This window comes from Palaemon carinicauda, chromosome 6, assembly GCF_036898095.1.
Source record: "Palaemon carinicauda isolate YSFRI2023 chromosome 6, ASM3689809v2, whole genome shotgun sequence".
In the NCBI taxonomy this organism is placed as follows: domain Eukaryota; kingdom Metazoa; phylum Arthropoda; class Malacostraca; order Decapoda; family Palaemonidae; genus Palaemon; species Palaemon carinicauda.
In genome coordinates this window covers 103,992,917-104,007,916 of record NC_090730.1, presented here as the reverse complement: position 1 = coordinate 104,007,916, position 15,000 = coordinate 103,992,917, and the positions used below count along the sequence as shown (strand labels likewise).

Below are 15,000 nucleotides of genomic sequence, written 5' to 3'. Positions count from 1 at the left end.
GGTTTGATTGAGATGTTTGAAGTAGGTGTAACCCAACCACTACTTCATCAAGCCCTTACTTGTTCTGTGATGGGTGTAATTACCAAGAGAGTGAATGAGCCGTCACCGTGGACTATGCTGTTTGCAGATGATATATTTTTGTTTGATGAAACCAGAGAAGGATTGAAGGGGAAGCCAGAGAGATAGAGAGAAGAATTCGAGAGCAGAGGGCTAAAGATCAGGAGAACAGAAACAGAGTATATGTGTTGCAACCCACAGAACCAATTGAATGACATATATTTGCTGGGTGAAAAAATGAAGAGGACATATAAATTCAAGTACCTAGGATTATATGTGGAGGAAACAGCAGAGCTCCAAATGAAAGTGAACAATAGAATTCAGGCTGGATGGAATAACTGAAAAAGAGTGTCGGGAGAATTGCGTGATCGAAAAATAAACTTGAAGTTGAAGGGAAAGCTACACAAAACTGTGGTGAGACCTACCATGATGTATGGTGTAGAGACCTGGCCCATGAAAAAGATCTTTGAGAAGAAAATGGATGTTGGAGAGATGAGACTGCTAAGATGGATGGCTGGGATCACAAGACTGGATACGGTTAGGAATGACTTGGTAAGGGAAACAAAAAAGGTTACAGAGGTGTCAAAGAAAATTAACGTAATGAGGAAAGACCAGGAGGATGTTGGGAGGAGGTTTTGGGAGATGGATGTTCCAGGTAGGAGGAGGAGGGAGAGACCAAAGAAAAGGTAGTTGAAATGTGTAACAGTAGATGTGGAGGCAAAAGATCTCACAGTTGAGGACATCGGAGACAGAAGAAATTGGAAACGGCCTTCAAGAAATAGCGACCCTACATAGCGGGAAAAGCTTTGGTTGAAGGAGAAGTATGATTGTGCCTACAGTCATCTCCTGGTTTCCTGTACCTGGATGACGACCTTAAACTAAAGAAGTTGGTCTTCCTTGAGCAAAGCTGAAGTTCCATCGGCAGTAGGCTTCGCAAATGTCAGGATTTCTAAAGCGGCCTGGCTGCCCCTGCGGTGACTATCGCTACTCCTACTACACTTGTGGATAAGCTGAGGGACATGGCATATTGTGTGGTTTTTTCAGCTTTTGGTCCCCTTTGGTCTTCAAAACCTCAGCCATGAAGAATGCTGGCAAAATGAGCCCTCAACCTACTCCAAGGATTCTTTCTTCTCCTCCTCCTCTCCTCTTTGTTATACTCTTCAGACTGTTACTTATAAGAAGGAGAAGAAGAAATAATCAAAGACGTCCAGCAAGACTGATAGACAGAAGTCATGTGAGACTCAGAACTGGTCTTACCTAGCTTACAGGCTTCTGGGACAGTTTGGTACCCAGAATCAATTGACACAGGGAAAGTGTTTTTGCACAAGACAAAAGAGTTTATGCTTGTTTACTAGTACACAGACTGTCAGTCAGGATGAAAGGTGCTGCCTTTCTCTTTTACCGTTGATTAATCTCTACGCTTTTACCAGTGAAAATACATTCCGTCACTTGAGCTAGATCAGTAATACAGCACTATCCTTAGTCTCCTCCTGATCTGTCATTGCAAGATCTGCCCCCATGAAATTGGTCTCAGGAGTGATCACTGCTAGATCGGCCACATTACTCCAATGTCAGTTGTGATGTTTCTAAAGAATACTATCAGTACTTTACAATCACCAAGATGTTCTGTCACGTAAGCATGGTCAGCAACAAGGCCTTTGACCAACTGGTGACAGATATTTTTGTGAAAGGCATACTCGTTGCCTAGTCCAGTCCTCTGAAACACACACCACAATGAATAAAGTATGGTCCGCTTCACCTGTCTATGGGGACATGGATGCCAAAGGGAGTCATGTTACTGAAGGCGAAGTAGATTGTCGATCCGGCTTTCCATTAATCTCTCCGGGGTAAACTCCCAGTTTGATTCTTGGTCTGGATCAAGCTAATTTTATAAGGAAAAATGTCACTCAAGGCGACAGTGAAGACTATCTTCCCTGCAAGGGAAGAGTTGTATGTTTTCAACATCCTAATGCTGCCTGACTTCTGTACGGTGCCAGTAGAGGCAAAGCACTCCAAGATAGAGCGTTCAATTTTCGTCTGAGCTCAGTGTACATGGAGGCCCTATTATGGCCTCTTTGGCATTGGGATATATAATAATTGATCAGTGCCCATCAAGGTTCAAGAACGTCACCAGAGTTGACAGGGTCGCGTTACCTAGGGTAGAGCTAGTTCTGAGACCTCTGGTGTGAGAATTCACTGTGGTCTAACTAGTCAATCAAGATCCTGCTTCTCACTTCTAGACAAGTTTCTACTTTATTTTACCTACCTGAGAGTATGAATATATATCCCATTCCAGTGGTGAGACTTTGGGTCTCTGCCTTTCCACCATAATCAGATTTAAAACAACCTCTATTTGTCTCCAAAGCCCAATCTGGACTTCCAGTTACTTCTTCCTCTAATAAAAACACACACAGTGCTCCACTCTTTTTTGCCTGGTGTGGACAGTTCTTGAGGGGTGATAGAGGTAAGAAATGAGAATGGGTACACTGAAATTGGCAACCACTCTCTAGCTGCCACGAGAGTCAGGATGCATGTCATGCCATGCCATTGTCCAATTTGGCAAAAACATGGAGCAAAGCACTATCGTAGAAGTCTATGGGGATGTAAACTGCTAACTCTTCAAACATCAACTTCCCTTGGACTCTAGTGATGTTCCACAGTTAGCCTCTGAAACCTCCGCTCTCGAAGGTAGAGGTGAAAGCAATGGGAGAAAAGAATACACTCAAAGTCATTTGAGATGATTTCCCATGGCTCTACAGTCAGCTCTTCCATGTGGAGCAGTTGACCAGGGGATGCAGACTCCGACAACTTTTCCCTGAACAAATTTGTTCATCAAAATGTTGATGATGGAGCAGGTAAGCACCATACGGTCTGCCATTAGAGAGGAAGAAATCATACTGTCTGTTGATATGAAGAAGGCATATTTCCAAACAAGATTCCGTAAGTCATAAAATGGTACTGCTCTTCATCCTCAAGGGAGTACTGTATCAGTTCAAAGCCATTTGTTTCTAACTGTTTACCTCTACTCAAGTGCTCATGCATAAGATTGGAATGATCCCTACATATCTGCATATTTACTGCGAATTGACCTGTTTGCCACATGACTAAACTGTACATTTTTGGTGTCTTGATCTGTTATTTCAGACCCCGTAGGAATTGTACACGATGTTGTCCAACACAACTCAGATTATCTAGATGCCTGTGACTTTTTCCTGTTCATTCTGATTTACTAGCTAATCAACAGTATTAATCACACCAGTTTTCAGGATGACCCTGCTGGTTTCCAAATGATCACAAGGTGAGTAGGATCCCAATCTGTTAGCATATTTAGTTAAATTACCAAAAAAACAACCACATGGAAAACATTTTCCTGTCAGCATCATCTTCGGTGCCACCACCAGTCTGTGAGATTGCTTGTACTTGAGGAGTGGAAACTATACAGCATCTCCTTTAAGCAAAAGCTTTTTTTTCAAGGCGATTACCCAAGGAAAGTGGACAATTTCCTGTAAATGGTGCTGTAAATTGGGTTACATCTCCAGTTGGAACATCCGTAACACAGATCGTGAGCTTCCTCACTCCTCTCTTCCCCAAGAGAGGAGCCTTTTAGTTATAGCAAGGAAAGGCTACCACTCATCTTGAGCACAGTTTTCCCACTGATGTACATACACCTCTACTCCTCTATACTCTTGAGGAGCTTCAAGCAGTCTTACATACCCTAGGACTTCCAGGACTGGAGTGGGGTGTATTCAAAGTTTTCAAGTTTCATATCCATCCCCCATAGCAGCCTTTCAGAAGGTTGACAGACCGGGAGACATCTCTCAAGATTATTTTTCGGTTAGTCTTAGCTTCACCAGCCTCTTAGTTTGCCTTAGCTTTAGCTTTGTTAATTGGCGAGCTCTTGACATCTTGTATATCACTTAGTTATTCCAAAGGATGTAAGAGTGACCTGTTTAGATTGTTCCTGAGTTCGTGGCCAATACCTAAAGCCAAGTTATCCACTATAGCAGGTTTGAGTCCTACATCTCTTTTCAGATAGTTTTCAGGGGTGATCAGAATGAGTTGCTTCTCTGTCCTGTACGGGCTTCACTTTCTGTCTAATGGGAACTCTACACTTTCGACCTGAGCACCACCAAATACACTTTTCTTAGCAATGATTGAATAAAGAGAAAATTATAAAAAGCAAAATTTCTTTCTGACTCTGAGATCCTGGGATTTACTTACCTTCCAACTTGCAATGGAGTAGACTATCCAAGACTGGTAAGAGCTCACAAAGTTAGGGATATTGAGTCATTGCTATCACTAAAAAAAGAACCTGTTAGTTGCTCAGGTATTAATACAGGATTCTGGCACCACCACACGACCTCCACCTCTTACTACACGTGGGCATATACTGTACTTACAAGTCCCTGTGTACCTTAATGCACAATTCTCTGATGGCTGCTCAACTGGTTATGTAGCCCTCCTAGCTCCCTCACTGGCCTAGAAAAATCTTATCTCATTACAGAAGTTTTGACATTGACCTTGAAAGAAAGGAAGACTGAATGGAGTTCTATTTTTTTTCATCCCCTTGCCTTAGCAGTGTAGTAGTCACTATGGGTTGGACTTGATATCAAATACTGGTGAACTTCATAACTGAGAAACCTTCCATAACAGACAGAATCATATTTCTCTTAATAGAAACGGATACATTTCAAAAACTTTTCCTACTGTGAATGAGTACTATTAATTTTTGGTATGGTCCTAAGTGAACAACCATAGAATCCTTATGCACAGACCGTTATAAGAAAGGTGAGGATTATCACCTTTGCTTTTTTTTTTTAGAACCAGGTGCTCTGATAATTCCTGGGAAAGTTGAACCAACCAGAATTTGATTCATAGGTAATGCTTCTCTCTCATAGTTGAGCCTCCTATCAAAGGATTAGGGTCTGTATGCATGTAGGAAGAAATCACAAACTTTAAAAGTAATTTCTGTTTTCTTCATAAGTCTATAAACTCGAGACCTTTAAGTTACACTTCCCGCCTCATCTACCACTCAAGCTACAGGCCTTATGATTAAAAGTGCTACTCTTGCTGATTGATGGGTTGGCTGGGCTTCCCTGCATCCTGTTGGCAATTTTACTACTATATTAAATTCTAATGGCTGTTCTAGCTTTGTTTAATTTTACTCCTTTTAACAGACTCAGGTTTGTATAGGTAGGAAAAAAATAAATTACTCTCAAAATATGTGACTATACAATTACAAAAACTTAAAAGACACTATTTATTTTTCAGTTTTATAAACACTGAAGAAATTCTCATTTTACTGTACTTTACAATAACACTGGAAACTTTGAGGAAACCTACAGCTTCATTTACTCCTGACAACATTCATGAAACTTTCCAGTAACGTTTAGGGCTATAAAGTCCTTTAGGTAACTCACGGTATCCTTTAGTGATTCCAATACGAGTTCCATTGGCGATTTTTTCATAAAACACTCAAGAAGTTGGTTGCTGTCTGCTGAAGAGTCCTCCGTGCCGGGACACTTAAAACTCTTGGCCATGCTGAGGGCACGTTCTGCATGATCATCTCGAAATGCCCATAAATTGAGAGAATTGCCAGACTGCATAATGGCTCGATGAAATAAGCCTGTTTTGATGGGATTTCACTAGATTATATCTTTAGATTGAATTAATTATATATATATATATATATATATATATATATATATATATATATATATATATATATATATATATATATATATATATATATATATCTATTATAAATGATGAGAGCTTAGCTTAAAATCAACACTAGCTTTAAAAAGTTGTAATAAATATTGACCCTCCATTGCAAATGTAATTGGTTTATAAAGAGGTCTGAAATTCAACAGGATAAGAGTAATATTGAGAATAATCTTAGAGGTCTTTTTTCATATGAATACTATAAATCACGAAAGCCAACTATTTTTAATTTCTCTTTTGTTTTGTAGCACACCATCTTATAATACATTATGTCAAGATTTCCAGGAAACTCATGAATTGCGATCCATATAAATAAAATTATCCATCTAAAAAAAAATTCTCTTGACATTACTGTCATGGAAGAAAACATGGTAGCTGGTAAAGTCACTACACAATTGAAAGTATTTAAGATTCCTGAAGAAAACCCTATGTCAGGGTGTATTTTTCCTCCAGCTAGAATATACTATCTACTGCACCAGAATCATTTAAGAATTAATCATACAAATCTAATATGAATAACTGATCTAACAGAAAAAAAAAATCGAATTATCTCAAGTTACCTTTAGACTGAGGAGTCAGGATTTGATAATGCACAGAAGCTGCGCCTGCGCTTTCTCCAAAGATAGTAACCCTGTTTGGATCACCACCAAATTTGAGAATATTCTCTTGGACCCATTTAAGTGCTGCTGTCTGGTCTTTGAGTCCCAAATTTCCAGGTAGAACAGAATCACCGGTTGACAAGAATCCTGGAATGATAAGTAAAACTCTTAACAGAAAAGGGTAAAGTTAGGTAATATCTAGCTGAAAAAGTCAGGAGAAGTTGAGTTGACTGACAGACACTTAGAATTTTAGTGTATCATTTCATAAGAAGCCTGAAAAGTATAGCCCAAATCTAGATGGACAACTGGATAAGGTCCAGGCAAGGCAAATGCTTGTCAGCGACAACAAAAATCCTATAAAGAAAACTTACCAACTACCTAGTTTCTTTGGAAAGTGGAAATAAATGATCTAATGACAATCCTAAAAAAGCTAATTGAGTCCTGCTAATCAAGAATCTTATTTTTTTTTTTTATTAAGCAACCATGAGAGTCTGATAAAAATCAATCTTGGCAAGTGAAGTGTAGGAGGAAAAATATAATTTTGTCAGTATTTATAACAAATGCGGTGTTCTATAACATAGTTTAAAGTGAAAAATTACAGAGGGCAAATGTTTTATAGTTTTACGTAATATAAGTATCTTCATTCTATATATTTCCAGTGTTCAAGAATAAAGAGATTTACTCTTGCCTACATAGAAAACACGAGAAAAGAATTCTTCATATACCCTACATCTTAGTGATTTTTTTTATCATGTTCCATAATTGCTAGGAGCTAGCCAAAAGAGTAAACAAAATCAAGCTAAACTGTACCAAGAATGGATTGGATGTATAGTAGAAGAACTAAAATACAGTAGGATCAAGATCATCCCGAAAATGGAACATAAAGAGAGAAAATAAGTGGAAAATGATAGGGTGACGAACAGTGGGGTAACATTGCAGACGAACCTGAATTAATGAGAAAACTTCTTCATAGCGGAATCTTAAAGTAATATTCTTTTTATTAACTAACTTCATATTTAAACAAATTCTGCAGATTTTCTGTAAATGCTTGAGTGCGATGTGTCGTTTTATTTCTTTTTTAATTCATAATTTTCATGACTCAAATGCTTCTTCATGCCAATATTTTGAGGGAAAATCAATGCAAGTAAATTTGGAATTCGGATTTAAGATGAGACAGTACCTTTTGAAATTGAATATATGATTTGCACTTAATATAAGAGAAATCTAATGTAATATGCATTTTGAGAAAAGGCCTCACCCACCCAAACAAAAAAAAAAAAAAAAAATAATTTAGGAAGAATTATATGATTTTACAATCTGACAACGCTTTCACACCCTATAAAGTTAGAATATTGTTGATGAAACTGATGGATGATTGCTGTCAACACATCACATTTTCTTATTAATTTTCTTTAGAAAAAGGATTTCCAATTTTATTGTCCAAACATTAAACCTCAATTAAACTAAGGTGATGTAAATGAAAGGAACCAAAACAAAATTATGAGTACCAGGAGGAAAAATATTCATCCAACTAACCTAAGGAACCCAGGCGATATTGTATGGAAACCAGAACAATATTCTTCGTCAACAGAGGCTTTGGAGATCCCCCCAAATTGTCAGCATCGCCTAAAGTAAAAGCTCCACCATGGATGTATACCATTACTGGCAATTGAGCTACTTCAAAAGGCTGTGAAGGGAAAATAAGTATTTACATGACATAGTGTCTATTGTTGGATGCTCAAGAGCTTAGAAGTCCGTGCATACTCCTCAGCCTCTTCAATACAATACCTGCTCTGACTCATAACATATTTAATCAAATCCAGTTAAGATCAGGTATGTATCAAAGTCATAGGAAATCTCACGGAAAAGCATCATCCACGAAAATATCTCTTTTGGTGTACATTTTGTGTTATAACATAGTGCTATAAATTTATTAGATTTTGTTCTACAGTTAGAGGTAAATGGTAAAACTCATTAATATAAATTGATATTTGCCTTTACATAAATCGTAAACATGAGCATTGTAGTTTTGCTGTACGTTCATATAGATGATACAGTAAATATGAAATATAATTGTTCTAAATATGTGCATTTATATGACTGCATGAATACACCTACAAAACCACATATAAAAGATATTAAAGTCCGAATTGAAATGAGCCTTGTAGCATACCCTTGGAGTATAGACATGAAGATACAGGCAGTCTTCATCACCAGTAACCTCAAAATCACCATTTCTTAGGAAAGCTTCCAAACTCATTTGTGGACATGGCGGAGGTGTTAATGATTGTCTCGTCCCACTCCAAGGCAAAGGAGGCTGCGGGTCCTATTTATTTCGTGAGATGAATAAAAAAATTAAACTGAAGATTCAGAGTAAATGTTAATTTTCCTCTTACTTAAATGATAGAAGTACATATAGGCACAATATTCCTGTTACATTTAATTGTCAAGTAAGTTAGATATTAAAATTATTTTGTGAGTTTCGATGATAAATTGGACTGATGAATCAAAGTTGTACACTCTCCTCTTGCATTGAATTAAAAACTGGGCAGGTGATTCAGAGTAAATATCTCTTATTCTCTCATATTCAATTAACAAATGGGCATACAATTCAGGATAAATTTACATTTTCCTCTTAAATTCAATTAAAAATTGGGGAAGTGACCCACGAAAAAAAATCATTTATCTCTTACAGTCAGTTGTGAATTGAGCTTATGATTCATAGTAAATATTAATTTTGATCATACATTCAACTGAAAATTGGGTAGATGATTATGAGTAAATGAACAGCTTTCACTTACATTCAACTGGAAATAAGGGTAATGATTCCTAGTAAATGAGAAAATTTCTCTCACTTTTAATTGGTCTGATGATTATTCAGAGTAAAGGTTCAATCTGACAGAGGAAGCAGACCAGTATATGAAATAAATAAATTGTTAATAACTAATTTGTAAGTAATAAAAAGTACTTTATTTGAAATAATTTAAGATCAGTACAGTAACAACTCAGAGAAAAACACTTATAACAATCTTTTCAACAGAAAATAATTGACAGCAATTTTTAACCTCTGAAGTTCCACTAATTCAATCGCCAGCTTAAGATTATTCCAAACTTGGCCATAGATGATATTAAATTTATAGAATAGTATGTATTAGTGAGCCTTATAATCGAGAAGGCAATTGTTAGAATTAACTGCATGCTTAGTAATTTGTACAAAATGGTACAGGCTGGGGATATTTGAATTCAAAGTAAGGTCAGAATCATGAAAACTCTTATGCAACATGTACAAAGAAGTAAGTAAACAACGGTGCCAAACATTAATATCCAGATCAAGAATAAGGAATGTAATAGATGAAAACTTTCTGTACAAAAAATGTATATGAGTCGGCTGCAGAAAAATGAAGGAATTAAAAGAAAATCTCAGAATAGAATGATCACTGAAAATATTAACCCAAAATATGCAACTTTTGTGGAATTGAAGAAGAAAATCCCTAAATAAGTTTTGTAAAAGTAAATATGCGTTCAAGATTCACACAGAACTTAAAATGGGTTCAAAATAGTTATGGAGACATTGTCTATTAATGTTGACGACCAACTGTCCTTGCGTTACACAAGAGTTTAGAAGTTCATGCATACTCCTAGCCCCTTCAACACTATACCCATTCTTGGAGTTATGTTAGGATTCACTTTCCTCCTCCATAATTCTCACCACGTACTAATTTTAGGTAACACGCTATTAGGCAATTTAGCGAGACTATGTCTACACTCTGCAGATGAAATGAATGCTATGGGATCAGCATCATCAGCATAAGGAAAAGAATATTTTAAAGGTTAAACAGCATATCTGTGTATATAGTAAAAAAGTAATGTGTATAAAACTCTTCCCTATGGAGCATTAGGTACCAAACAACAGCTGCTCTTCCAATATACTACTTAAAATTATAGTGGTGAAAAGAGAATGCCTACTTATGCTCATATTTATAAGTTTGAAAGCAAGGGCATCATGATTGACCAGAAAAATGTAGGACTAAAATCAAGGAAATTGTTAGAATGCATCACATACGCCAAAACTTTCACAAAAGCCCGAATAAAGACTACGCAACAGATGAAAACACCCAACATAACTATTTGTATCTTTTTCACAGAGACTCAAAAACTTTAGATATGGGATTTAAAGAAATTGGACTGAAGTTACCAGAATCTCATTCACCTGGTGGAATAACATTACAAGTTCTCCATTATTAAAAAAAAAAAACTGGCTAACTTGCAAAAGATTACTAAAGATTATGTGGTTTATAAAAAAAAAGAAGTAAAATTACCCTTTAGATCAGACATGGCCAACGTGTTGAAATGCTGCCCGCAGATCTTTTTAGGTTCATAATAAAAACATTCATATTATTAAATGCTCAGTCTAATTCAAAATTTCTTTCTGAATCGAACCATTAACTTACAAACTAAAAGATCACCCTCTGACCTTCAAGATTTGAATACATTTGAAAGGATTATTTTTAGTAAAGACTTTTTAATCTTTTCATTGGCCTCCAAGCGAAAGCCGGTCACTAAGTACTTAATCCGTCTCGTATTCTCGTATTGTGAACACGGCTGTAAATAGATGGAATGTTTAAAGAAAATTACTTCTGTTATTAATTCCATTTTTTTTAACACACGAAGAGTATAGTTCTCCTTATTTCGACGTACCCAACATTACCATTTTTGAATTATTTGAACTCCAAGTCTGTCGGAGAAAAGAAACGCAATTGATGAGGGTCATTATGTTTCAAGATAAGTGGACGATAGACTATCTTTTATGATTTGGAAAGGGAAACCCGTGTTCCTCTCTTGTTTAGATGTACTTAGTGTATTAAAGGAATATAATTTGAAAAGAGGTTATCTGACAAAACATCCTTCATTTCACAACCTTTCTGGTCTACCAAGAGAAGCAAAATTAGAAAAATTGAGGAAAGCCTTGATAGGACAGGGAACCCCTGGCTCAGTGGCTAGAATGGGACTTTCTAGGAGATTGGTGATGGTGAGAAAATAAGAGTATATAACTCAGGTATTTTATGGAAAGATCCAAATTACTTCTAAATTTCCCTTGTGTTCCAGTTCAAATAAAAAATCTTGTTTTTATGTATGAAACTCATCCTTAAGCTGGAGGAAGTCCCCATTCCACCGGACTAGAAACATATCCTGTGATACTTGAAATGTATGCATTTGAGATACTTAAAAATTTAAGGATCCTAAAAGCACATATACCAGTGTCATAGTAAAACTAGCAGGTCCAACACCTCAAAATCAAGAATCCTTCGGAGCAAATATTTTTCGTTATAAACCTAGTACATATATATATATATGTATATATACTGTATATATATATATATATATATATATATATATATATATATATATATATATATATATGTATATATATATATATATATATATATATATATATATATATATATATATATATATATATATATATATATATACATATATATATAATATATATATATATATATATATATATATATATATATATACATATATATATATATATATATATATATATATATATATACTCACACACACACACACACACACACACATATATATATATATATATATATATATATATATATATATATATATATATATATATATATATATATATATATATATATATACACGAAGGGGTAACAGCAGAGATGATATTGGCTAAAAATAAAGTTACCCCCAGAATACTCAGAAGAATATTTTGTATAATGTGGCATGAAGATGCATAACCTGATGAAAAGGGGTTAGGAGTGTCGGCGAACATGATAAAATGGGGAGACCTGACCTATTGTTATAATTACAAAGGCATCTCATTTAAGTCACTTAACATGAAAATATATGGCATGCTTATTCTAAAGAGACGAGAGAGAGATAGATTGATAAACTGCTGAAAGATGAAAAGCAAGATTTTGATAAGGTAGTTTTACCAAATCTTCATTTTGATACATGTTTCACAGCATTGTGTAGAATATAGAAATCTACTGTTGGCATTTGTGGACTATGAGAAAGCCTTTAATAGTTTGCACTGGCCAATTTTGTGGAGAATTATTATACGGAATTATTCTAAAATATTCAAATTTGATTAAGTCCGTTCTTGACCAAAACAAGTGCAAAGTTATTGTTATGTGAATCCTATCAAATTAATTTCCAGTGAACCGCAGAGTACTTGAAATTAATGAGATATCGCCCATTTTGTTTATCCTCTTCGTGGATTCTTCAACTCCTAGAAAAGTTGGATATGCTGGAGAACGATTGGACTGGGTTGTTAATAGGAAATAAACTTATCTAGAGTATGCTGATGATACTGTCCTAATTAGCAGAACACAACAGAATTTGCAATACTTGCTTACCAAAATGCATGAAATATCACACAAGGTTGGGTTCAAGATAAATAGAAGAAAGACAGATATGCAATGGAAGATGGAATATCATTGGCAGGAGAAATGATTAATGAGGTAGAATAATTCAAGTATTTAATAACTATGAGCTCTAGTACAGGGTCATTAGAATTAGGGTTCAATAAAAGCTTGAAAAAAATAAACTAGACACTAGCTAGGATAAGTAAAACGTGGAACTCAAGTCACCCGAAATTAAATCTAAAAATGAGTCTATATTTCAATTTAGCGTGATTTGTATTACCGTATGGACATGAGCAGTGGTATGACAATGAAAAAGTATCCAACAGATTTATAAGATTTAAGAAAAGAAGCCCACTGAGGAATATTGGGAGTTAAATGGCAGGCCATGATTTAAAATGAAACTATATGAGAGATTACTCGAGTGTGGAATGTGGTGAGGGTTGGATGGAAAGAGTTTGAGCATGCTCTTCTTACTCCCCAGGAGAGATTAGTTCACCTAACAAATAACTCAGCGCCACAAGGCACTGGAAGAGTAGTAAAACCCAGGAATATATGGCTGAGAACTAGGAAACGTGACGTGGGAGATGATGAGTGGAGAAATATTGAATTAAAATCCCAAAACAGATGTGAATGGTGCAATCAAACTGAGATCCTTTCATACAATAGGCATGAGGGGATATGATGAAGATAATGATGATGATGATGATGATGAGGATATACATATATATATATATATATATATATATATATATATATATATATATATATATATATATATATATACGTATGGATACATATTAACTCATCAGCATATATATATATATATATAAATATATATATATATATATATATATATATATATATATATATATATATATATATATATATATACATATGGATACATATTAACTCATTAGCATATATATATATATATATATATATATATATATATATATATATATGTATATATATATACACACACCTATATATATATATATATATATATATATATATATATATATATATATATATATATGTATATATATATATATATTTATATATATATTATATATATATACATATATATACATATATAAATATTTGAATATATATATATATATATAAATATATATATATATATATATATATATATATATATATATATATATATATATACATATGTTATATATAAATATGTTTGTGTGTATCTTTATATATATATATATATATATATATATATATATATATATATATATATATATATATATATATATATATATATGTAAACATATATATGTATAAATTTCTACCTCATACTTGGGATCGAACGCTGGCCACTTCTAATGAAAGGCCGGGTCGAAACCAACCATGCCACGAGAGGCCATAAAAGAAATCGGAACCTAACGGCTAATCAGCTGTTCAGGATTTACCTGGCGAGACATCAGTCTCTTACCAGCGAGTTTTATGCGACTTCCCGGCCCACCACGTGACACAATTGATAGTAATTCATTCAAATTACCCCTAATGAGTTAGTATGGATAAATATCAACACAACATCGTGTTCAAATAGAAATAAATTTCTACCTCATACTTGGGATCGAACGCTGGCCACTTCTAATGAAAGGCCAGGTCGAAACCAACCATGCCACGCGAGGCCATAAAAGAAATCGGAACCTAACGGCTAATCAGCTGTTCAGGATTTACCTGGCGAGACATCAGTCTCTTACCAGCGAGTTTTACCCGACTTCCCGACCCACCACGTGACACAATTGATAGTAATTCATTCAAATTACCCCTAATGAGTTAATATGAATAAATATCAACACAACATCGTGTTCAAATAGAAATAAATTTCTACCTCATATTTCTATTTGAACTTCTAAAGGAGCGAGTAAGCCTCTTGACCTTGAGTGCGTTGCACAAATGAGGTCAGTTTTTAAAACTCAGCATCAACCCTTCTGTAACTTTGGAAGCTTGAGCTGCATCGGAGAAAGAAGAACACCGTCTTTGATAGGGGTTCAGTAACTGTTTTATTGCAAAGATCATACAGGAGCATCGAGACCACGCTTTATCATAAGGAATGACGGCGCTCTAAATGGACTTAAGTTCGAGATCAATGCAGATCACATATCAAATCTCTGCATGAGCGAGTAAGCTTCACAATTTGATCTGCTCTGAAAAAGAAATGACGTTCCTCTGTTACG

The 15,000-nt window shown here is 35.0% G+C and overlaps 1 protein-coding gene across 1 annotated transcript in view; it reads right to left on the bottom strand.

The window, feature by feature from the left end:
• LOC137642153 (juvenile hormone esterase-like) overlaps nucleotides 1-15,000 on the bottom strand; it is an 80,851-nt gene that overhangs the window by 41,597 nt on the left and 24,254 nt on the right. Inside the window, exons 3-6 of the mRNA XM_068374693.1 lie at nucleotides 8,554-8,706; nucleotides 7,917-8,067; nucleotides 6,342-6,527; nucleotides 5,478-5,683 (exon numbers count right to left, since the gene is read on the bottom strand). Coding sequence (XP_068230794.1) covers nucleotides 5,478-5,683; nucleotides 6,342-6,527; nucleotides 7,917-8,067; nucleotides 8,554-8,706 — 696 coding nt within the window. The remainder of the gene's footprint in view (nucleotides 1-5,477; nucleotides 5,684-6,341; nucleotides 6,528-7,916; nucleotides 8,068-8,553; nucleotides 8,707-15,000) is intronic.